The sequence below is a fragment of the Neoarius graeffei genome, chromosome 28 (assembly GCF_027579695.1).
Source record: "Neoarius graeffei isolate fNeoGra1 chromosome 28, fNeoGra1.pri, whole genome shotgun sequence".
Classification (NCBI taxonomy): domain Eukaryota; kingdom Metazoa; phylum Chordata; class Actinopteri; order Siluriformes; family Ariidae; genus Neoarius; species Neoarius graeffei.
In genome coordinates this window covers 49,550,660-49,576,386 of record NC_083596.1, presented here as the reverse complement: position 1 = coordinate 49,576,386, position 25,727 = coordinate 49,550,660, and the positions used below count along the sequence as shown (strand labels likewise).

The 25,727-nt window shown below is 44.4% G+C and overlaps 2 protein-coding genes across 2 annotated transcripts; both read left to right on the top strand.

Annotated features, from left to right (window-relative positions):
• Positions 1-1,429: 1,429 nt before the first annotated feature.
• capns1a (calpain, small subunit 1 a) lies at positions 1,430-14,523 on the top strand. Its single transcript, XM_060912683.1, has 11 exons — positions 1,430-1,532; positions 4,190-4,275; positions 4,911-4,947; positions 6,447-6,539; positions 7,413-7,470; positions 7,941-8,005; positions 8,201-8,269; positions 8,434-8,512; positions 10,086-10,202; positions 12,428-12,486; positions 14,144-14,523. The coding sequence occupies exons 2-11, from the start codon at positions 4,229-4,231 to the stop codon at positions 14,168-14,170; spliced, it is 651 nt and encodes a 216-aa protein (XP_060768666.1). The 5' UTR covers positions 1,430-1,532; positions 4,190-4,228; the 3' UTR covers positions 14,171-14,523.
• A 1,487-nt stretch (positions 14,524-16,010) lies between these two features.
• On the top strand, positions 16,011-24,829 carry zgc:153990 (uncharacterized protein LOC768125 homolog). Its single transcript, XM_060912682.1, has 4 exons — positions 16,011-16,114; positions 21,993-22,174; positions 22,564-23,022; positions 23,114-24,829. The coding sequence occupies exons 2-4, from the start codon at positions 22,036-22,038 to the stop codon at positions 23,527-23,529; spliced, it is 1,014 nt and encodes a 337-aa protein (XP_060768665.1). The 5' UTR covers positions 16,011-16,114; positions 21,993-22,035; the 3' UTR covers positions 23,530-24,829.
• Positions 24,830-25,727: the final 898 nt, after the last annotated feature.

Genomic DNA, 25,727 nt, shown 5'->3' with positions numbered 1-25,727 from the left:
CCATCAGCTGCTGGGCTCGAACCCGGACCTTCTTGCTGTGAGGCGACAGCGCTGCCATTTGATGACGTCTCATCTCATCTCATTATCTGTAGCCGCTTTATCCTGTTCTACAGGGTCGCAGGCAAGCTGGAGCCTATCCCAGCTGACTACGGGCGAAAGGCGGGGTACACCCTGGACAAGTCGCCAGGTCATCACAGGGCTGACACATAGACACAGACAACCATTCACACTCACATTCACACCTACGCTCAATTTAGAGTCACCAGTTAACCTAACCTGCATGTCTTTGGACTGTGGGGGAAACCGGAGCACCCGGAGGAAACCCACGCGGACAGGGGGAGAACATGCAAACTCCGCACAGAAAGACCCCCATCAGCTGCTGGGCTCGAACCCGGACCTTCTTGCTGTGAGGCGACAGCGCTGCCATTTGATGACGTCTCATCTCATCTCATTATCTGTAGCCGCTTTATCCTGTTCTACAGGGTCGCAGGCAAGCTGGAGCCTATCCCAGCTGACTACGGGCGAAAGGCGGGGTACACCCTGGACAAGTCGCCAGGTCATCACAGGGCTGACACATAGACACAGACAACCATTCACACTCACATTCACACCTACGCTCAATTTAGAGTCACCAGTTAACCTAACCTGCATGTCTTTGGACTGTGGGGGAAACCGGAGCACCCGGAGGAAACCCACGCGGACACGGGGAGAACATGCAAACTCCGCACAGAAAGGCCCTCGCCGGCCACGGGGCTCGAACCCGGACCTTCTTGCTGTGAGGCGACAGCGCTAACCACTACACCACCGTGCTGCCCATTTGATGACGTGTTTACTCAAATAATACAACAATTTATTCTTGATGTTTAATGTTCATTTAGTTATCCCTCCCATTGTAATGGACATGAAAAATTAATTTAAAAAAAAGCGTTGGCCAAAAAAATCTCATTATCTGTAGCCGCTTTATCCTTCTACAGGGTCGCAGGCAAGCTGGATCCTATCCCAGCTGACTACGGGCGAAAGGCGGGGTTCACCCTGGACAAGTCGCCAGGTCATCACAGGGCTGACACATAGACACAGACAACCATTCACACTCACATTCACACCTACGCTCAATTTAGAGTCACCAGTTAACCTAACCTGCATGTCTTTGGACTGTGGGGGAAACCGGAGCACCCGGAGGAAACCCACGCGGACACGGGGAGAACATGCAAACTCCACACAGAAAGGCCCTCGCCGGCCCCGGGGCTCGAACCCAGGACCTTCTTGCTGTGAGGCGACAGCGCTAACCACTACACCACCGTGCCGCCCGGCCAAAAAAATATAAATATATATTCTCCATTAAATAATAAACCTCAACTGCTCCCTCAAATTCTTCTGCTTTGTCTGGAGCCTCTTTTAAAATATTAGTCCTCAATTATGACCACGCCTCCTCGGCGACACGCAATGACGTAACCACGCCCCCTTTGCTTCAAGTATAACTCACCCGCAGGCTGCTTTTTGCGTTCAGAGGCGCGAGCACCTGGCATAGCTCGGTAAGTGTTTATGGTTTACCGGAAAATTTAAAGAAGCCGCTCGTTCTAATGATAACGTGTTTATGAGCTGAGAAATTATTTCGGTTGTTAATTTTTCTTCTCAGAGAGCGCTGCTTTACCGTGCTGCATATTTTCTGCGTTGTTTGGCCGAACCCGTATTTTAACTAGTCCCGCCTCCGCGCGTTGTGATTGGCTGGTGTTCTGGGTAATCTTCTGTGGGATTGGTTAATAAGGCAGACTTCCTGCCTGAGTGTCAACTTCTAGCCAATTCGAGGCTAGTGGGCGGGAGTTATTGAAAAACTATTGTGGGATATGATGTACTCAAATAACCACGGAGATATTAGCTAGTATGGCTAAAAAAAAAAAAAGTAGAACTTGGAGACAAATTGTTATTGTTGTTGCTATGAATGCTGATTTATAAGAGTTTATTACACTTTTATATATGTATATTAAGTGTTATTCAGACTAGTTGGGAAGATTTGGAAGATCAACCGGAAAGGATGGATAACATTAGCTGACTTGACCAGATTGCTAAGTAATAGCAAAGATTTGGTTTGTTACTGTTATGAAAAAATTAAAAACAACAAATGTAGAAGATAAAGAAGAAGAGATGAGGAGAAAGTTAGCACGACAAGGATATTGTGTTTTTGTGTTGGGAGTGGAAGCGCTGTGGTTAGGTGTGTCCTCTGTCAACAAGGAGCAGTTGGCCTGCTGGTTTAACCGGGCCGTGTTCCAAATCACTCCTTGCTCCCTACACACAGCGCACTACTAGGGATATGACATAATGGCGCTCTACACGCTATTTAGTCTACGTTGTGTCGGTTTGTAATTCGGCCGCGTCTTCATCCCTGCCTTGAATGTTGTGTTCAGGGGAAAAAATCCCTGATGAATCATCCTGAGCGGATAAACTGAGAGATTCGCCACATAGTCTGTCGATCTGTCTATCTCAGTGTATTTTTATGTGCAGTGAAAATGTAATAAATGTGACTGGAAGAGTTTTCCAGGTTTCCTTTAACACCATCCACATGACTTCAAAAAGAAATAATAATAATAAAAAAGCCTTGCTTTTGAATTCTACACTACTGCTGTTATTATAACACCTAATGGGTTTACTAATAATTTAACTAAAATATATTAATTAACTATAAATTAGAAAAAGGGCATTTTATGGAGAAAATGTGTGATTGCTGTTTGCATTAAACCTGAAAGGAAGCAACTGAGGGGGTGGACATAATATATTTTTTTTAAAAAAAGTGTGCTTTTGTTTCCGCAGCCAAATCTCCAGATAAAGTTTGGCAGATCTTACCTTTTTTTAAAAGATGAGTTTGCTCTGGAAGGATGGAGGGATGAAGGAAATAAGAGTAGGATGAGAGAGAGAGGCGTGTCATTAGTATGAAAGCAGTTAAGTGCTGTACTTTTTGCAGTCGAATCCATTTACCAAGTTTCACAACTTGACTTTCAAAGTCGTTGGAGATGTAAAATCAATGGGTTCTGATGGAGGGATGAACGAAAGAAAGATGAGCAGAGAAAAAATTGTGCTGTATGTATGTAAAGTACAACAACCTAATGGTATTTGCCAGCACGAGCTTTTAATCCCTGGGAGCAGCGAGGGTCTTGGAGAATGAGTTGAAGTCAATGGGAGGGGAAAAAACAGAAAGCAGGAGTGATAGAAGTACGAAAAGAGGTTGAGCGCTTCGTAGTATTGGTCAGAACATGTCCAGTCAGTTTAGAGGTATTATTTTTGAAAATTGACAAAATGGGAGCTGGTTGAAAAATTTCCCATTCTGAGTCTATGGGATGGATGGATGGATGGAGGAATTTAAAAAAAAAAAGTACAAGCACACTTCTTCTCAATGGGCTGAACATTTTAGTTCAATCGAAATTTCTGTACCTGAAACTATCAGGGGGCGGCACGGTGGTGTAGTGGTTAGCGCTGTCGCCTCACAGCAAGAAGGTCCGGGTTCGAGCCCCGTGGCCGGCGAGGGCCTTTCTGTGCGGAGTTTGCATGTTCTCCCCGTATCCGCGTGGGTTTCCTCCGGGTGCTCCGGTTTCCCCCACAGTCCAAAGACATGCAGGTTAGGTTAACTGGTGACTCTAAATTGAGCGTAGGTGTGAATGTGAGTGTGAATGGTTGTCTGTATCTATGTGTCAGCCCTGTGATGACCTGGCGACTTGTCCAGGGTGAACCCCGCCTTTCGCCCGTAGTCAGCTGGGATAGGCTCCAGCTTGCCTGCGACCCTGTAGAAGGATAAAGCGGCTAGAGAGAATGAGATGAGATGAAACTATCAGAGTTGGGTGGCAAAAAAACTGGAATAAGAACATCGGTGGGCTGATGTATAGAAATGTGCGTGAGAACAAACTAAACTTTGATGAGGTGATCGTAGAAGGCAGGACGTGTCCAAAAGGACTCTGTGCTTCCTGTACAAGTGTCTCGAGAACTAGTTTTACATTCTTTAATTGACATGGAAAACTGGAACTGCAGGTCGAGCGTGCTGGGTGATGTTTGCGTGTCGTTATGGTTCCTCCCCAGTGTTGTTGCATCGTATCAGGGTTTGTGTTAAAGGGCCAATTGGAAACGATTATTTTCCATGTCTGGAGTACAAACTACAAGGATAATGATAAATGGTTGACTGTTGATGTATTTTTTTTTTTTGAAGGACTTTTCTTCACCAGAGTGACCTGACTCAACGCTGAAGATGAATCTGGCAAAGAGACTGATTGGTGGAATCCTTGATGTGGTCAGGTAAGGGTTGTGTGTGTGTGTGTGTGTGTGTGTTTGCACGCATGCGCATTTCAAACTTGCTGGACAGCCACATTTTTGACCTCAATCCAAATTTGACATTCGGAGCCTTGTGCAATAGTTTACACACCCTAAAATACTTTCTCTGAGTTCTGTTTCTTTCATTTAGACACTGTTTAGTCGAAAGCTGTGTGTTCAGTCACAGTCGTATTTACTATTCTGGATTATTTCTTCCTTTCCTGTAACTTTAACTGTCTTGCATAAGGTGTGTGTGTGTATAAGGGCTAATTTGTTCAACGGTTTACGTTAAACGTACTCCGTTCACCACATGAAGTGTTTTATTAGTCGTTTTTCAGCACGTCTGAGGTAAACATTGATGTTCCTAGTATTTGTTTCCTTTCCATCCTGTCTGTATAAAGGGCTTCTCTCTGTATTGATGTGCGAGCTAGAAATATTGTTAGCCCCAGCTGTTTGCTAGCTTGTCCTTGGTGACTGTGCTTCTCAGTTGCCGAGTAACATTGTTCAGTTTTACGCACCTGAACAGCAAAGGCACACCGTCAAGCACGACTCCTCCACGTTCATGTGAAAATACTGTAATGATGATGCCGCTGTTTGTGTTTTTTCTTCTGTTTCCATAGCAACATCGATCCTGGCCAGTTTGTGCCCTCTGACCCTGTGAGTGACACTTAATACCTCATGAAGATAAAATATTTCAACTTTTCAGCTGTTTAAATGTTCGGCGAATTATCGAGAACGGATTTTGGTGTTAATTGTTGCGTGTGTCAACAACATGTTTATTAGCGTAGCTCTGATGGCTGATCAGCAGTGTGCTGTCTCACGATAGGACTTCTAATGACTCTTGAACCAACTAGAAACAAAACAGAAGGTCTCTTTTTAACGAGATGTTAATGAGAAATTCGAGTGGAGAATGTTGGTGTGAACGTTGGACTCAAAGCCCCAGAACGCAATGCAGACGAGTCGCAAGTTGGCGGTCTGCAAAATCACAAGCATGTTGGTGTTGATGGCATGCAGGTTGAGCTGGACGGGGGGGAAGCGCCGCTGCCGCATTGACTGCTGAAGAAAAGGGACATGATGGTGCAAAAGTGGTGTCACGTTTGATCTCGACTCATAAAACAAAACCGTGACCTTGATTGTTAAAATGTCAGAGTAGCGAGCGTTCGTGTTTGGGTGTGTCCCTCAGACAGACGTTGCTGAATAATAGCTGCATGGCATGAGGGTGAACATGCAAATGATTCAGAGTGGATTTTTTTTCTTTCATGACTCTGGTGTTCTCCTGCGCAACCAGTTCTTCAGTCACTCAGCTGTAGTTCAGCTGGTCTGAGGTCTGATGCTGGCTTGGACTTGACAATAGAAACACAACCGAGGATGTTGTCCTGCAATGTGGCGAGTTCAAAGCCCGTGAGTCATGACGAATTCCATTATAGGATGTGGTTCCCTATGTAGGCGTGGCCAGGGAAGGGAATCCAGTTCCACAGGTTTCCGCCTGAAACTAACTCGCCTTCTCCAGCGCTGCAGAGCAGTGAGACTCCCAACCAGCCAAAACATCATTTCTGTTCTGTGATACGGAAAGAATAACACACTCTCCGTCTCAAGTGTTAAATAATTTGAGTTTATCTTCAGATTTACTGTTCCCACCCTAAAGCGCGTCCCAAAGTGTTTTATTGCTCCAACACCGTCGCAGTTCACCAACATTTACAGTCGCATCTCTGTTAAAGAATGACACGTCATACGTTTTATCCGTTTATAGTTGCATTTAATGTTTTAGAATGTTCAAACAAGTTCTTGTTTACATTACAGGAATGAAAACAGTCGTTGCTTCACGAGCCGCTTGCCCCCCCGTCTTGAAGTTAATGATTTAAAATAAATAAATGAAATAATTAAGAAGTGTAAAGTTGTCTGTCCTAAAGATGTTGGAAAACTTCGTTTCAGCTTTTTAGTTCTTACAAAATGCCGAGACTGGAGACTCCTTCCAGAAATGTTAAATAAACAAAAAGGAAATTCAAGATGTCAACAAGTTGTTGTTGCTATAGAAACCATTCGAGCAAGTGGCATTAATATTATAATACATCTGCACTGCTCTCAGATTTGCTGTTAAAGAAATTTAACGTTCTCAGACCTGTGGTATAAAGCGTATTGTGTGTGTGTGTGTGTAGCCTCCTGCACGCAGACCGCTGGCGTACGTCCAGGCTCATGAGAACGATGAGGAGCGACAGTTCCGTCAAGTGTTCCGTCAGCTTGCCGGCGACGTGAGTCTCTCTTGCTCTCTTCCTTTCTGCCTTCCTGTCTTTCTCTTCCTGTCTCCCTCTGTCTCTTTCTTCCTGTCTCTTTTGCTGTCACACTCTCTTCCTTTCTTCAGTCCTCTGTCTTTCTCTTCCTTCCTGTTTGTCTCGCTCGTGCTCTCTCCCTTCTTTCTTCCTCTCTCTTGCTGTCACTCTCTTCCTGTCTTTCTCTCTTCCTTCCTTTCTTTCTTCATTCCTCTCTCTCTTCCTTCCTGTATCTCCTCTCTCTTCCTTCCTGTCTGTCTGTGTGTCTCACTCTCTTCCTTCCTTCTTTCCTGTCTCTCTCTCTCTCTCTCTCTTCCTTTCTTACTTCCTGTCTGTCTTTCTTCCTGTCTCTCTCTTCCTTCCTGTCTCTGTCTGTCTCTCTCCCTTCCTTCATTCATCTGTCTTTCTCTTCCTTCCTGTTTCTGTCACACTCGTGCTCTCTCCCTTCTTTCTTCCTCTCTCTCTTGCTGTCACTCTCTCCCTTTCTTCATTCCTCTCTCTCTCTTTCTTCCTTCCTGTATCTCCTGTCTTCCTTACTGTCTGTCTGTGTGTCTCACTCCCTTCCTTCCTTCTTTCCTGTCTCTCTCCCTTTACTTCCTGTCTGTCTTTCTTCCTGTCTCTCTCTTCCTTCCTTCCTGTCTGTCTGTCTCTCTCCCTTCCTTCATTCCTGTCTCTCTGTCTCCCTTTGTCTCTCACTGTTTGTGTCACTTTTTTACTCTCTCTTTCTTCATTCCTCTCTCTCTCTCTCTCTCTCTCTCTCTCTCATATCTCACCAGAACAGAACGTGTGTGTGTGTGTGTGTGTGTGTGTGTGTGTGTGTGTGTGTGTGTGTGTGTGTGTGTGTTGCTGTTACAGGACATGGAGGTGAGCCCCAATGAACTGATGAGCATCCTCAACAAAATCATCTCCAGACGTTAGTATTGCAAACAATTACTTTTCCATTTCTTTACAGTTTTTTTTTTTTTTTTAATTTTATTTTAAATGATGTTCTCATCGTATTTAATCTTTGTCGATGCAACATTTTGAGCTCCCGTTCGTTGGCTGCTGAAGTCTCTCACTGATCACCTTGATAAGCTCCTCAGCATCAGTGAGATGGTTTGCAGCTGGGTCATGTGACCTTCTGGGAAATAGACTGCGATCCAGATGTTAAATATTTTATTTATAGCTTGATGTTACTGAGGGACTTTTATGAGCATCAGTGTTTTCCTGGAGAACAGCGTTTTCAAGCGACGCCATGAATCTCTTCACAAAAACTGTACACAGCTGCATGCATGTTGTTACTTTTAATGAGGGGGAGGGGCCCAGGAAGGACATATTGGGGAATAAAGACGTGTGTGTGTGTGTGTGTGTGTGTGTGTGTGTGCGCGCGCGCTCTGTGTCTAGGTCAAGACCTGAAGACGGATGGCTTCTCCATTGAGTCCTGCAGGAGTATGGTGGCGGTCATGGATGTATCCTTGTCTAGTTTCTCTCACACACACACACACACACACACACACACACACACACACACTTCCTGTATATTTGCACCAGGCAGCTAGACTTCTGATTCTGGTTGTGTGACTGGTCCAGGTGAGTGAGAGTATGTGTGTGTTTATGCTTCTCACCCTTATTGCTGTGTATTGGTCCTTAATGACGTCCTCCAGAGCGACAGCACGGGCAAACTGGGGTTCGAAGAGTTCAAATACCTCTGGAACAACATCAAGAGGTGGCAGGTAGGTTTCGCTACATCGTGTGTGTGTGAGAGAGAGACAGTGACTTCATAAGTACAAGTGTGTTCATGTTTCTATGTGTAGGATGTGCTGGTTATTTGTGATTTCTTGGCAAGTGTGTGATGGGATTATAGTGAATAAGGTGAGTGTGTGTTTTCTCTCTCTAGGGCGTCTATATGCAGTTTGATGCTGATCGGTCCGGTACGATCGGAGCATCTGAGCTGCCCGGTGCATTCCAAGCTGCAGGTGAGGCTCCAGTCACATGACCATTTCATTCAGACTCCACACTCGTCTCTGAAACGGCCTGATAGGATTCCTCCTCACAGACTGTTCTGGGTCCAGACCCACTCTTAACCTCACGCTTCATACACACTCACCGGCCACTTTAATAGGAAAAAGAAAGAAACCTTTATTTGTCACATGCACACTTCAAGCACAGTGAGATTCATCCTCTGGATTTAACCCATCTAAAGCAGTGAACACACACCCGGAGCAGTGGGCAGCCACACCAGAGCGCCCGGGGAGCAGTCAGGGGTTCGGTACCTCGCTCAAGGGCACTTCAGCCCCCGGCGGCCCCATGTTAGCCTAAAGGCCTCTGCATGCTCTTGCAACAAGGCTTTCGCAGATAGCTTTTCGCAGACAGTTGTAATTTATCGTTGAGCGGGGAGTAATAGGCGTGCGCGATGTTATTCACCGCCACAACACAAGGGGGCGCGAAGTCGCGAAATCACTAGGAGTAGTTGGTGGGTGTGGTTAGTGGAGTGTTTATCCTCCGGTTACTTATAATGACTAGAACTGGAGTCGTATAGATGTACGTACTTCCTCACTTCCTCGATCAACCGCTCTTCGTGCTGCTCCATCTTCGCTCGTGTTTTTAAAAATGGCGGCCGTGAAAACAAAACAAACTGGGAAAGTAGGGAAGCGGCTGTAGAGTGGACCAATCAGAGCCCTCTTGTCTGTGACACTGTCTGCGAGGCTTCTGCGGTGGTCACAATTTTTGGGAGGTGCGCGCAGAGCGTCTGCGAAGGTGTGGGGGGGCTATGCAGACACTATCTGCGACGCCGTCTGCGAGGACTGGGTTGTCAGCATAAATTGGCCTTAACTGGGTGTCTTTGAACTGTGGGGGGAAACCCACGCAGACACGGGCAGAACATACAAACTCCACACAGAAAGGCCCCCACCGGCTGCTGGGCTCGAACCCAGAACCTTCTTGCTGTGAGGCGACATGTTAATTCTAAGATCCCTGTTCTTGGCTGCAGGAGTGGAACCCGGTGTGTTTTTCTGTTGCATGCTGAGATGCTTTTCTGCTCACCACAGTTGTAAAGAGTGATTACATGAGTAACTATGTCCTTCCTGACAAAAAAAAAAAAGCTCGAACCACAAATCTGTCCATTTTCTGATCTCTGAGCTCTCTTATCAACAGGATGCTTGTTTCCACCCCAAGAACTGTCATTCACTCGAAGGTCGTCTTTTGTTTTTCGCACCATTCTGTGTAAACTCTCGAGACTGTTGTGTGTGAAAACCCCAGGAGATTATTTGCAGTTTCTGAAATACTCAAACCAAAAATACTCATCTGGCTCAAACCAACACCCATACCGCAGTGAAGGAGAGAGAGAAAAAGTCACACTTCACTGTTAGATCACATTTTTTCCCATCCTGATGTTTGAACATTGTGAACATTCACTGAAGCTCTTGAATTGTATCTGCATGATTTTAGAGACCTGCAGAAAATTAAACAGCAGGTGGATGTATGGGTGTTCCTAATAAAGTAGCTGGTGAGTGTATACTGATCCTGATTTTGCGTGTGTGTGTTTTGCAGGCTTCCCCCTGAACGATCAGCTCTTCACGATGATCATCCGCAGGTACAGCGACGAGAACGGCAACATGGACTTCGATAACTACATCGGCTGCCTGGTCCGTCTGGACGCCATGTGCCGTGAGTGTCTCCTCTCTTCTTCTTCAGCTAATCCAGGGGTTTTCAAAGTGTGGGAGAGTCAGCCCCCCCTTGGAGAGCAAATAAACAACAGCGCCCCCCCCCCCTTACAATTTTTGTTGTTGCTATACTTAATGTTCCATTCGTATTTAAAAAAAAAATGGTTGTTGTACACATTATTTTTTTCTTTTTCACATTTTAAACATCTTTGCTTTTTAAAACATTTTGTTTTACACATTTTAAACATCTCATAGCATCGTTAGATAGTACCTCTTGGCAGACAACACACTGTGGCAGTGGAGCATCTTCAGATCCAGTCCATGAAAATCCAAACTTTAAATAATCGTGGTCATACTTCCTTCTTTTTCCAGTCCCCCAGGATTTCGCGGGCCTTTTTTGTGATTGTTGTGGGCTAAAATGTCTGATGTTGCGGGGGGGTTTTCCAAAAAAATTGCGATGAAAGTTGCGGTGTTTAGGTTTTTGTTGCGATTACATTGCGGGAGGAAGTGAAAGTTGCGAGAAATTGTTGCGATTTTCTCTTTTTGTGATTAAAATTGAGTGTGATATGTTAAATATTAAGTTATTACTGAAAAACTATTGATTAAAAAAACAAAGACACTGAGAAATGGTCCTATAAATAACTTTACCAATATAAAAGATTACCAGGACTACAAAAATGCAGAAAAATAGGCTTTACTTATCCAAATGCACCTGTTGGTTCAAAAGTGCAGAGAACCTCACAGCACAACATGAAGTTACCTTAAAATATAATATAAATGCCTCAGCTTTCATGTAAGAAAAAAATCTATTAATACTAGTACTGTGTGCAGGCAGTCTCTCCTGAAGACTAAATTAAACAATTATAAACTAATAAAATAAATGGCTCAGGCTTCATAGAAGAAAAAAAGCAATTTGAACAGAATCTCACAGTATGATGCTGAAGCTGCCTAAACAATGGAAAATAAAATACCATTTTGGCAAAAATGTTGGCATCCATTAATTGTCTCATCTCATCTCATTATCTCTAGCCGCTTTATCCTTCTACAGGGTCGCAGGCAAGCTGGAGCCTATCCCAGCTGACTACGGGCGAAAGGCGGGGTACACCCTGGACAAGTCGCCAGGTCATCACAGGGCTGACACATAGACACAGACAACCATTCACACTCACATTCACACCTACGCTCAATTTAGAGTCACCAGTTAACCTAACCTGCATGTCTTTGGACTGTGGGGGAAACCGGAGCACCCGGAGGAAACCCACGCGGACACGGGGAGAACATGCAAACTCCACACAGAAAGGCCCTCGCCGGCCACGGGGCTCGAACCAGGACCTTCTTGCTGTGAGGTGACAGCGCTAACCACTACACCACCGTGCTGCCCTCCATTAATTGTATTAAGTAAAAAAAAAAAATAAAGTGCACACAGTCCTTCACTGTAAACATAACACACTTTCAGTAACAGAATTTAAGCCTACATAAACACTGACTCGCACATCATGCAATGTTGCCAGATACTGCTGACGTTTTCCAGTCCAAAATGTATTCAAAACCCGCCAAAATGCACTTGAAACCGCCAATCTGGCAACACTGCGCGCTTGCTGCTTCTCTTGAACATAGACATCCGGAAGTAAGGCGGAAGGTAGTTTGTCGATGTCACATCAAGACGATGCCAATGATTGGTCAAATTTGCGGGAAAGTTGCGGTGATTGGATATAATTGCAACACCGCCCTGAATTCGCGGGAATTGGTTGAATTTGTGCTGAAGTTGCAAATCGCAACATCCTGGAGGCTCTGTTTTTTTGCTTAGCCGTCTCCTCACTCCCTGTAGCTTTAGGTACTAAAAATCGATCCATTTTGTCTCTCACGTTGCGCCCCCCCTGAAGAACTCTGGCGCCCCCCAGGGGGGGCGCGCCCCACACTTTGAAAAGCCCTGAGCTAATCAAAAGGGTCAGGGTGACACGTGGGCGTGATCGGATTTCCTCTGAATGCATGAGCATTTTCGTTAAGTTTGGAAAGGCAGTCAAACGAACTGGAGAAATTAAAATCAGTATCAGTGGGGGAGGGGCAAAGTTTTATCATTCGTGATCCAGATTTCTAACGAAACTTCAAGTGGTGATCCGATCTCTCGCTCTGTACGAAGGAAATTTTCCACATGCTTGTGTGTGTGTGTGTGTGTGTGTGTGTGTGTGTGTGTGTGTACTGATTTATACTCCATCTCGATTGTAACAGGTGCTTTTAAGACGCTGGACAGAGACCAAAGTGGCACCATTAAAGTGAACATCAAAGAGGTGAGAATTGAACTTTTCGTTATTCTTGATTTCCTATCTGACCAAATGGAAGAAAAATGTTAATATTGCAGTACAAGCTCACTCATTCGTGTGCGCGCACACACACACTTACTCGTCAGGCTAAAAAAACGGTGCATGATGTCCGAAAATGGAATGTTCCTCATCACCTGTGCACTGAATCGAGACTTGCGGTTTGAAGACGTAGTGAGAGGATGTGAGCGGAGAGGCTCCCAACTAACTTGGATATTTTACCTTTTAAGACCTTCTTTGTGCGCCACTTTTTGACCACCAGCAAGTACCGGAACATAATACTGACATGTTTGGGTGAAGAAATGTCATCGAAACAAAGTTAACAACAAGGAATGCGAACTTACACAACATGGACCTCTTTGCTAACTGGAAAGCGAGCTAAAGTGGCTTCCGGCGCTGCCTTAACATCCGACGACGCATCTCTTGAAGCAAACGAGCCAGTTACAACGCAACAGCTGTTCACCTTGCTGGAAAACCACCGTGCCAAGATGAAGAAAGACATTACAACACTGATAAATGCTTCGTTTGAGCCACTACAGGCTTCTGTGGATGCGTTACGAGAAGACGTGAACTCCTTTAACAAACGACTTGCAGAGACCGAAGCGATGGGAGAAAATTTCGAATGGCTCACAACAGCTGAAGAGACGATTAAGTCCATGCAGACTCAAACTTCAAGATCACAAAGAAGACCTTTTGAAAACGGGCCCCGACGGTCCAGCCTTCGTTTTGTCAACGTGCTGGAGGGCGGCGAAACCGGTAAGCCGTTCATAGCAGACTTATTAATGGAAGTGGTGGGACTGGAGGTGTTCAACAAGCTGCCGCCGCTGATTGACTGCGCTCATCACACCAGAACGAGGATCTTTCAAGTCCAGGTCATTCACTGTGTGCTTCCGGGACTACTCGGATAAAGAAAAGGTGTTCTGATGCACCATGAAAAACGAGCTGAAGTACCGTGGCGTAACTTTGAGAGTGTACCTGTGCACTGAATCAGGGATTTGGCAAAGACTCCTCCTTTTCACTCGACTCAGTTCAGGAGGCGGTTCCAGTTTGCAGGTGTATGGTACATTTTACATTTCACTCGACACGCGCTGATGTCCAGTGCTGTCGATGCGAGTCAGAAACCAGTCTCTGTTCAAGAAAAGAATGAAATGGAGAGTTTTCTGATCACGTCCCCAAGGTGTCTGGAGGGATGAGGACTTGTAAACCTCCTCATCGCTGAGTGATAAGGTTTTGGGTTGTAAATTAAACTGAAATTGTTCGGTATCTCCAACATTTTAGCTGCTTGTAGCTTCAGTGCAAAACTAAATCTCAAGCACAGGATGATCAGGGTTTTTTTTTTTGGTGGACATGGGGTTGTGGGTGTGTCGTCCCCCCCAATGATCATTTGAAAGCATGGGTAAAATTTAAGTTCCATAATTCTTTCCTTAGAAAGTCTGGATAAGTGTCTACCATGATTGAACATCGACAGCAAGTACCTTTTAATGTTCAACCATTAGTGATTAGTTTATGACTATTTGAACTGTGTGTGTTTTTTGTGAGCTTCACATTACCGCCTGGCTAAGAATGGACCGAGTACCGATTTGATTGATTTTGTCCTAAGTAACGTTTTCATTCTGTTCCTCCGCAGTGGCTGCAGCTGACCATGTACTCCTGAGCGACTCGCTGTGCCTGGATCACCAACTGCACATGCTATATTCACCTTGTTCACCACAACACTAGACAAAGCAAATTGAAACGCCGTCTGCTGCGGCCCTGAAGCTCCATTAGTGTTTTTTGTTTTCTTGCACATGACTAATGCTTTTTTTTTCGTCATTTATATGATTTACATAATCTGAAGAGTTTTTAACATGACTATGGCTCAGCGGTGTGGTTTATTAATCTGTACAGCATGAATAAATTCTGCAGGTGACATGAGCACATGAAGGCTAAAGGGGGCGCTACTGTATGACTGGAATGTTATACACTCAAATTTTATAGGAAATAAAGTATAGACAAGTCAACAAAGAATTTGTGATGTTTGCAATTATTTTTATTTATTTATTTATTTTAAAAAAGAGGAACAAATCAATGGACGTCCGTTCCTCATTCCAAACCCCCAAGGCAATGAATCAACAAAGAGATGGTCCGAGATAACGTCTAGTTCCTGCTCGAAGTGAGTCTGGTTCATCACGCGCAACAAATCATCATTTCATATCTTCTTTGTCCTGAACATCTGGAAAAATCTAACATAAACCTGCAACTAAAACAAGTAAAGATGAGACTGCACTTTTTTAACTGGGTTTGCAGCACTTTTTGCATCATATTAAGTTTTAAAATGACTCCGGTCGCTGAAAAAACTTCTCCATTGTGGCTTTATTTTTTATTTTTTTTAAATCAAGTTATGACATTTCTCAAGCTGTCCAATTTCATTTATACCAGCAGCCACTGATCCTGAATTGTTCTGTTCCGACACTAGCTAGTGTCTAAAACTTTAGCGCAATCGTGTATGTTGACGACTAGTCAATCAAATAAGCCACACCCATCAGTGAGTTTCATGGTGACCTCACAAAATACAATCTCAATTTAATGCAAAATGAATTTTAACATTTTAAATTAACATACAAATCAACAATATCGGCTACGTTATGGAAAAGATGAATTTCTTGTTTTCCATGTAAATTTCCATAAAGATAAAATGACTCGTGAGAGGGCAGCACAGTGGTGTAGTGGTTAGCGCTGTCGCCTCACAGCAAGAAGGTTCTGGGTTCGAGCCCAGTGGCTGACGAGGGCCTTTCTGTGCAGAGTTTGCATGTTCTCCCCGTGTCTGCGTGGGTTTCCTCCGGGTGCTCCGGTTTCCCCCACAGTCCAAAGACATGCCGGTTAGGTTAACTGGTGACTAAATTGACCGTAGGTGTGAATGGTTGTGTATCAGCCCTGCGATGACCTGGTGACTTGTCCAGGGTGTACCCCGCCTCTCACCCATAGTCAGCTGGGATAGGCTCCAGCCCACCTGTGACCCTGTAGAACAGGATGGATGGACTCCTGAGAGAGCGAGAAGAAAATGTTCTTCACAAGATTGTTGGATTTTCCGATTGTTTCGGTCAGCTCGAGGATCTTGTTTCACCTGGAATTGTAACGCTGTACTATATATATTTGAAAAATAAACATTGTTTATGTACGCCTATATTTTACATGATCGAATGAAGAACTGATGGTCTCAAGTATTTTTTTTCTGTCATGTCACTGGTGGTGTTTGTTTTTCAAGGCCAAACAAATCCCTGCTGGACAATTAGTGGACTAATTTTGAAATAAACCACCAAGCAATGCATGAGGAATGTATTTATGGATGGATTTATGTTGAAGTGTGAGATAAACACAGGCTGATGCAGGAAAGGAAGGCTGAGCAGCTGCTGATGAGCTTTAGCTACAGCAGGGCTGCCAGTGTGAGGTTAGGTGCTCAACAGCGCCACTGCTCAGCCATTGTGGCCGAACTCAGGAACTGCAGGCCAGGAAGAGGAGGACACTGAGTTTGCGCGTCGCCGCTGCTGCTGCTTTTTCTGCTCCTGGACGAACTTTCAGGATTTCTGGACGCAAACGCGGAAACATCCGGTTTTTTGAGGTAATCTTTCGCACCGCGTGATTTGTATGTTTCCGAGGACATTTTCTCGAACTAGCCAGGAAGTGTCCGGGGGGAGAGAATAAACAAACACCCCCGGGTTCCGTGAAGCTGCTCGGTAGCTAGCTATTGTTAAAATGTCACCGGTTCTGACCCGTTCCTCTGGCACTAATGTTCCGACCAGCATGAGGCGTTCGATTCATATCACATCCGTAACGCGGAGGTGAATTAAAAATTCAGACACGAGCTGATTATCAGGCGAGAGATGCTTTTAAAGCGCTTATCTAGCTATCTGGATTATTTAGCTAGCTAAGCATGATGGCGCTGCAGCCTCACTTTCTTCAGAGATGTAAAAAGAAACTACTTCCGGATTGATGACGGCGCCTTGTTTCCATAGTTACTGCTCGCGCGCTGGCACTGAAATGAATATTAAACACTAAACCGGGTCAAATATATAAAAATATAAAACTCTGTGTGTGTTAACAAGTCTTTATGAAGTCGTGAATTAAAGTCAAGCTTGATGTTTTATTAAAAAAGAGTTGTTTTTGTGCAGTTTCTCGTCTCTTAGTAATGAAACTGAAGTCCGTCGCGTTAATTATACGTCACTCAGAGTAACTTTGCTTTAAATAGGTTGACGTCATTCTGAGAGTGTCTCTCATTTTAGATGGATTAGAAAAATTTTTTTAGATGGATTAGATTATTCAGAGTTGATTTATGATGACAGTTTTATTATTATTATTTTAGATTTCTATAAAGCCTTTGATTCTTTGGGACATGATTTTATGATGTCAGGTCTAAAACAAATTTAGTTTTGGTCTTTTTTTTTCACAAATCAGTTCAAACCTTATACACTAATGGAAACAGCTGTATTAAACTAAGCAGTGGCACCTCCTCGAGATTTCTGTTAAAGGAGAACTGAAGGCATTTTTTTTATTATTATCAAAATTCTATTTATCTCATTTTATGTGTAGTGGTTAGCGCTGTCGCCTCACAGTAAGAAGGTCCGGGTTCGAGCCCTGTGGCCGGCGAGGTTAACTGGTGACTCTAAATTGACCGTAGGTGTGAATGTGAGTGTGAATGGTTGTCTGTGTCTATGTGTCAGCCCTGTGATGACCTGGCGACTTGTCCAGGGTGTACCCCGCCTTTCTCCCGTAGTCAGCTGGGATAGGCTCCAGCTCGCCTGCGACCCTGTAGAACAGGATAAAGCGGCTACAGATAATGAGATGAGATGAGATGTCAAAGCAACGGCCGTAAACGAGATTCGTTGAGACATCGTAGGACGGAAGTAAAACGTACAGCAGAAATCAAAGTGACCAACACTGTGTCCGAAATTGCTCACTCATTCACTATATAGGGAATTGCTATATAGAGCAGCGTTTCTCAACCTTTTTTCAGTCACAGCACCCTTTAGAAGTATGCAAATTCTCAAGGCACCCCCATATAAAATATACGCAGTCATGCTGACCATACGCTGACACCCGGCAGTGACGTTGTGACCTGGGAAAGGGGGCTGTGAGACAAATTTTGATGATGCATGAGGCGGCGATGATCTGCATTAGTGTAACTATCGTTTTTTGGAATTTTAATTCATTTTATTTATTTCAATGTTAGAATATATAATTTTTTGACGGCACCCCTAACGAAGCCAGACGGCACCCCGGTTGAGAAAGGCTGATGTAGAGGACTATATATTGAGCTCATTGGTAAAATTAAAAAACCTCTTTCGGACACTAGTCCGTCGCGCTGGTATTTACGTCATTACTGGCGCACGATTAAAACGTGCCAGATCAGTCGGCTGGTGAATTTTCAAAATAATAAACCCACGCATGTATTTTTGTGGGCAGCACGGTGGTGTAGTGGTTAGCGCTGTCGCCTCACAGCAAGAAGGTCCGGGTTCGAGCCCCGTGGCCGGCGAGGGCCTTTCTGTGTGGAGTTTGCATGTTCTCCCCGTGTCCGCGTGGGTTTCCTCCGGGTGCTCCGGTTTCCCCCACAGTCCAAAGACATGCAGGTTAGGTTAACTGGTGACTCTAAATTGAGCGTAGGTGTGAATGTGAGTGTGAATGGTTGTCTGTGTCTATGTGTCAGCCCTGTGATGACCTGGCGACTTGTCCAGGGTGTACCCCGCCTTTCGCCCGTAGTCAGCTGGGATAGGCTCCAGCTCGCCTGCAACCCTGTAGAACAGGATAAAGCGGCTAGAGATAATGAGATGAGATGAGTTGTATTTTTCTGATAAATCCATCTTATACTGAGCGCATTTCCTACATTAATAAATACAAAGTACCTGCATCTTTCAGCTCTTTTTAAATCAAGGCTGAATATGTTCTTCTTTGCCGCTGCTTTTGATTAAATCAAATTTGAGACTTAATTTGATTTCTTTCAGTGCGACTGCAATGCGTGATGGGGTATATTGCTAGTGAGCATCGTTGTACACTACTTTTCGTCATGTATTGTGGGATACTTTGAGTGCACTATATAGGGTGTAAATAATCCTCAATAAGGTTTCGGACAGCGCTACAAAATGGCGTCCCCGCTATATAGTGAGTAGGGAGCGATTTCGGACACGGGTTGTCATAAGATGCACGCGCCGTCTTTCGAATGCTGGAACTTTTGTTTGTTTTGATAGCGATCAGGAAAGTTTGAAAAAAGTAGGCAATAATTGTCATTTAAACTCGTTTTTGTGCAATATTTCATTTAGAAAACAGTTTTCAAAATGGCTGCACTGACACCTGGCTGACACTTCTTCACGTTTCAAAGTCTCGCACAAGTCTCTTGAAGATCGCGCAGATAAGCGACGCCTGCCGTGGACCAAACGAACTAAATTCAACACAGCTAAAAACCGAATAGGCTGATAAGTATAATATTTAATTGCAATTAGTTGCCAACACGAGTCATGATATAAGGTTACTAAAACCGAAAACGGAATTGAATAACACGTTAATTAAGAAATAAAGCACGTTTAAAAATGACTTCAGTTCCCCTTTAAATCATGGAGTCCGGTAAGGGTGTCCTCTATCTGTAGACCTTTTTCTTCTGGCTGCCCAGCTTCTCAATTTGCACATTAAAAACAGTCTTATTAAAGGCATTAGTATTGCAAACAAGAAAATAATAATCAGTCAGCTTGCGGATGATACGGCCCTGTTTCTTAAAGACGCTTCCCAGATGTCAGTAGCATGCAGCACTATCCAGTCCTTCTCCAAGGCTTCTGGGCTCTCCTTCAGTCTTAATCAATGTGAATTGTTGTTGGTGAATAATCGAGAAATTCTGTTACATACCTCGGTGTCCGTATTACTAAATCTAGAAAATCCAGAGTCAATCTAAACTTCTCTCCAATCATTGAAAAGACACAGAAGGTTCTTAACCTGTGGTTCCAAAGAGACTCGTCTCTGAAAGGCAGAGTTCTGCTCACTAAGGTATGTCGTAATTCCCTGTATAGTGAGTAGGGAGTAGGATTGCAAAATTCCGGGAATTTTCAAAGTTGGAAACTTTCCATGGGAATTAACAGGAATTATCAAAAGTTGAAGGTTGGGAACATAAATATAGTTGGTAGAAAAAATATTGTAGCGTAATCTTGGCTAAAACTATCAGATTTGATGTGAGTACAGTTGAGTATAATTTGCTATTCCTCAATCACAGGGACATAGCACACTACTTCCTGTAGAGCTATTGAGGCCACACCCCCTACATGCATTGTGCATTCCTCCATCACATACATGCACAATGATTTCTAGAATTCTGAACTACTAAAGTAACTTTTTTGAGCCCACAACACAGATACAGACTATTGAAGCATTTGAGCCAAAGGACTACATACAGTCAAGTACATTTTGATGATGATGATGATGATGATGATATGAGGTTGATGATATTTGATCTACGGTGTTAAAGTTTAACTAGCAAAATCAAAATCTATTGCTAGCTTACTGGTAAACCAGATATGCTAAATGTAAGCTAGCTAGCACCATTTAATTAAAGAAGTTAGCTTATCATGGTGCTAGCTACCGCAAAACGTGATGCTGTTTCTTCTGCCTCCTGCTAGACGGTTTTATGTAACGACACAAGATTTCATCAATTTTAAATGTTTTGAAGACCTTTCCATTAGTTCAGCTTGCTATCTACATATTTGCATTTTTTGTCATCTTATTTAACAGAAAAATGCCACATACGCCATCCAGTGTGTGGAAGCAAAATTCCCTAACTAAAGTTTCTGGAAATATACCGGAAATTTTCCGCCCCTTTGCAACCCTAGTAGGGAGTAGTGAATGAGTGAGCGATTTCGGACACAGTGTTGGTGACTTTGATTTCCACTATATTACGTTTTACTTCCGTCCTACGATGTCTCGCACAGGTCTCAACGAATCTCGTTTACGGCCATTGCTTTGACATATGGACTGTTTTATATTACAGAGCATATTTCAAACACTCAGAACTTGCTATAGTAGTGACAAAATAGTGATCAAAAATGCATTCCGATATTTAATAAAATGAGATAAATAGAATTTTGATAATAAAAAATTTGCCTTCAGTTTCCCTTTAAGTGTGTGCAGTAATGTTTTAGCCTCCGGAATACAGATATTTAGAGGTGTTTTTGGATTCAGCCCATTCCATTCATGTGACCAATCAAACAGGTTAACACCTGAGATCCATCTGTTCAGTGTCCAAAGTGACTTAAAGCGAGAAACTCACCCTGAGCCACTGACCAACTGAAACCTACAAAATAAGAAAAGCGACAGTTTGCTGAAACAATATGTTAATTTCTTGATTGTCCGTAATATCACGCGTACAGATTTGGTAAGAACTTGTTCACAACAGAACGTTAATTGCGTCGAGGTCTGTGTTTAGAATACTGTCTGACTCTGCAAGCGTCAATAAAATATTCTGATCATATCGTAATCATCATCGGCTATCGCTGGCAAACGAGTAGGATGGTTCTCTTATTGTTTGGGGCCCGCAGATGGCTAACGAGGCCGATCCTAGATTTGCAAATCCTGTGACAGTGTGGGCATTCGGTAGAAGTCCCTGGAGGAAGAGAGATGTTGTTGCTACATTGCCGTTCTTTCCTTCTCTCTCTCTTCTTCGTAGTATCTCGGTGTCGGCTCTCTTCATAAAGCTTGGTGCCCTCGGCCACCAAACGCTTCCAAACAGAATGGTCTACTGCTAGACCTTCCCAGTTGTCACCGTCAATATTGCATGTCTTGAGGTTTGCTTTAAGATTGTCTTTGAAACGTTTGCATTGGCCCCCCTGTGTCCGTTGGCCCTCTTGTAACTGGGAAAACAGAAGCATCGATGGTTAGGCATCCGCAGGACGTGCCCTGTTCAGCGCAACTGGTTACGGACAATCATAGTTTCTATACTTGTACAGTTTGCCTCTTCCAAGACACTTATGTTTGTTTGTTTGTTCGTTTGTCTCGCCAGCTTGCAAAGACAACGTTGATTGTCCTTTTCTAGGCTTTTCAGGTGAGTCGTCCAGGTCTCGCTTGCATACAACAGCGTTGGGATAACGACCGCCTTGTAGACACGAGTTTCAGGATGAAGGTCCTTTCCGTCAAAAGCTCGTTTTCTGAGCCGCCCAAAAGTAGCACAGGCACAGCTTAGCCGATGTTGTACTTCCGCATCGATATCTGCAGTTGCAGAGAGGTGGTGACTTCCAAGGTTGGGAAAATGGGTGACATTTTCCAAAATCGTGCCATTGATTATAAGGTGTGGGTCTTCTGTAGCTACTTTTGGGGGTGGCTGAAACAGCGCTTTGGTCTTCTTGATGTTCAGCTTCAGGCCAAGACTCCCGTAAAGACACTCAAGATGGTTTGGAGTTGCATTACGACAATGTATTATTAACGAGCACTCTCATATCTCGTGTATTGATCCACGGTTTCCATCCGGACAGGAAGCTGACGAGGAGGAGAAAGTGACTCGGAAGCGAGATCAGAATGTCGTCATCGGCGGCGTCTTCGCTCCACCTCAGCCAGGACGGCGCGGTGCGCTACAAGAAGCGCAAAGCCAACTTCACTTTCAGCGAAGTGCACATTCTGCTGGACGAAGTGCGCAAAAACCGGCACATTGTTGTGGGTGAGTCTGTGGTGCATGTGAGCGATGTCCTGCTGAGGCCGGGATTCACTGATCATGATGCTGGATACCGATATCATAAAACCTGCAACCTGTCAGGACGTGTCTGATAATAAAACACTGATTATGGTAAAATGAGTTCTCCCTTAGAAAAGAGACACTTTGAGCCATAAATTTAATTAAACGGTAAAACTGTGTTTCTGTTCATCAGTGAAGGAGGACAAACGTATTCATTAGAAAAAAATGTGAAAAAGGAAATTATATCAGTCATCAGTAAGGTAATAAACTCGTCGAACATGAGCGGACAAGTCAGTCGCCTGGACGCGAATAAAATTCTGGTTTGTCCAATCAGGAGATAATAATATAAACACTGTGTGTGTGTGTGTGTTTAGGTAAATTTAATTCAGGCATTCCCAGCGATGTGAAGAGGAGGAAGTGGACGGAGATCACACAGCGCATTAACGAAATCGGCGAGTGTGACCGTGAAGTGGGCGAGGTCATCAAGAAGTGGTCTGACCTCAAATGCGACACCAAGCGCAAAATCGCGGCGCTTCACTCGGGTGTGGCTCTGCCCCACTCCTCAGAACTCACGCAAACTGAAAACATTGTGGGCTCCATTCTGGAGCTGGACAAGAAGCCGTGGGAGGCGGCGCGCTCGTCACGGGGACGCAGCAGGAGCGAGGATCAGGACCCGGCCGGAGCGGACGAGGACGATGACATCGCGTTCATGGGGCCGGGGTCCGTTCAGGATTCTCCCAGATCGGGAAACGAGATGAGGCCGATGCCCCCGCCCCCTGCAGGAGCCCCTGTGGGGGGGTTCGAGATGAAATTTGACCCCCCGACTACCACAGGTAAAAAAAAAGACTCGCTCAGAAACAGATCGGAATTGAAACATGCATGAAAACATTCTGCTTGAACCTGTCGTGATGTTTTGACTTGCAGACGCTGACTCCCGTGGGGTGGACTCGGATGACGACCACCACGACATGTTCCCCTCGTCGATGAATAACTCGTACACGGAGGATGATGGGAATCTGAGCAATGCCGCACACGTGTCCTCCTCCTCCACCAGTCACGCTCAGGCGGGGGCGGAGTCAGAGAGCGCACGTGAGCAGTTAGCACAGAGCGCGAGCCTGAGTGTGCAGGAGCAGCACATGACGAACGCGCTGCTGGGCACGGTGTCACGCTCGCTCGAGCTCCTGGCCGAGTCGGTGCAGCAGCTGGCCGAGACGCAGCAGGAGTTTGCGCGGGAATCGCTGCGGCTGCAGAGGGAGACCGTGCAGGTGCTGCGCGAATTCGCCTCCGGGGCGCTGACGCTTCTGCACGAGAGGGTCAACGGCAAACCGCCGCTCATTTAGACGACAGCGAAGATCGAACAGCGTCACTGCCAAAAACGTTCCAAACGGCGTCATGACTGCGCTCATGCAGACCACGCTAACTTTATCACAGTCTCATCAATCCGAGAGGAAATTCTGCTCAGTTTTACATTTTACTCTTACCAGTTGAACAGGATCGTCTTTAAAAAAAAAAAAAACACACACACACACACACACACACACACACACACGCGCGCAAACCAAACGGTGTCCTTCTGAATGAGACTGATCCCCCAACTCAGGAGCACAAACGCTAATTAGGCACCGCCTTCTGAAAACACAGAGTGCTAACGATGATGTCATGATGATTATGAAATATCGTGATGTAATCACTTTCAGCTCGGACCCTACAGCAGAGAAGCTCTACAGTCTCCGTGTTCCAAGAACGATGTGAGATTTCTAAAGATCCAGAGAAACGACTTGGGCATCGTTTATTAATGTCTCCGACTCAAAGGCTGCGCTTTTTGCATCGCTGATTCTGGTGAAAATATTCCTGAGACTTTCCCGAGTCGAGTTTTGTGCGTGACAGTGTTTTAAATATTTACAGAGAGATTTTTTTTTTTAAAAAGCTTGTTTTCTTTTTGTGGGTTTTTTTTTGGTCTGTGGAAAAAAGATACCTGGATGTCAGGTGTCACTTTTATGACGTCACTCCGATAACTGATAAATTTTTGAAAGTGCTGAAAGCTCGACTGAGGTAATAGACGACAGCGACGATAGATGGTTGCTAAGCAGCGATGGGCGTGGTTTGGATATCTGTTGTGATTGTGTGATGATAACGGTGTACTTTGTTTCTGTGGTGCGTTTTTCACACACTCGAGGAACAAAACGGTTAAACTGGCTGCATTGTTACATCATTACCGTCGTTCATGATATTCTCACCACACGCCACGCCACGCCGCTGAAACGGGATTCCTTAGTCTGAGCTGCCATGGGTTTTTTTTATACCTTTGTTTTTTCCGTAACTCTCGCCTGGTGAACTGAATTATCGTGTTGGTTTCATGGCCTCGTTTTACCTGTCAATTTTGTGAGCTGCCTTCAAAGGCAGCTTTGTTCCAAATGAACGTCATCTGATGATGTTCCGAAGACACGATTATATGACGGGGATTTTTTTTGTTGTTGTTGTTTTTATTTTCCATCTTTTTTTTTTTTACCGTAAAAATTGCCTCTGATGAAAAGGTGTTGAGGTTTTTCTGTCCAAAAAAAAAGAAAAGGTATTATTCTTCTGGATGCCATACATCATGTACATTTGTCTCAAAGAAGTGAAATAAAGTCCCTGCTGCTCTTTTTGGGGTAAAATGTTTGAGCGAGTGAAAAAAAACAACCAAACAAACAAAAAACGCCAGTTTCTGATGAGCGTGGAATATTCCAGATTGTTCAGGAGCATGAAGACAAAATGGCGGCTTCGTCCATCATTAGCTTTGCGCACTGACGTTGCGCTAATTGCTGAGTGAAAGCTGATGTTTATATTTACACCACAGCGGTATTGAGTTTGGGATTGTGATGAGTCAGAAGGTGTTGATTAATTCTTGGGTTTCACGTGACGTCACATCCACCTCATTAGTTATTCAGAACTTTAGCTGGTGGTCGACCAAAGCTCAGTTGACAAAGCGTTTGTACGGAGAAGGTTCATTGCTCGCGTGAAAAATGCCTTATGCTTGCGTTGTTCGAATTGATCAAACCGTGAAGCTGATAAAAGTTTCTCAGGGTTCGTCATGAACTAATAAAAAAAGGGTGAACGAACACAGGATTTCACAAAAAGGCGTGGAGAAAGGTGGCTTTTCAGTGAAATCGAAGGGAGCCGAGTCGAAGCGTGCTCGAGTTTGCAGTGATGACTTGGTGAAAGGTTTGTATTTCTCTCTCAACTACGTCCTTAGTGTTTTCCAAGTACTTTTCTTGCTATGTGTCGTTATTTTACGGTACTTTTTTTAGCCACGAAGCGCTAAAGTCTCCAGCTGTTTCTTTGTTTACTCCTCACGAAGTCCATATGCATGAAGGTCGCGACAAAATTCTTCCCCAGCCGTGCAGTTACAATGCGCCGTGATCACTTCTTCTCCATCTTGTTTAACTAAGATCCAGGTCTTTAAAGGGGTTTCTGATGATCTTTGTGAATGATTTACCTGAGAGATAAGAGCCAACACAAGTGAGAATCAAGTCAACTGTTCTTTGTTTACACTTCAACT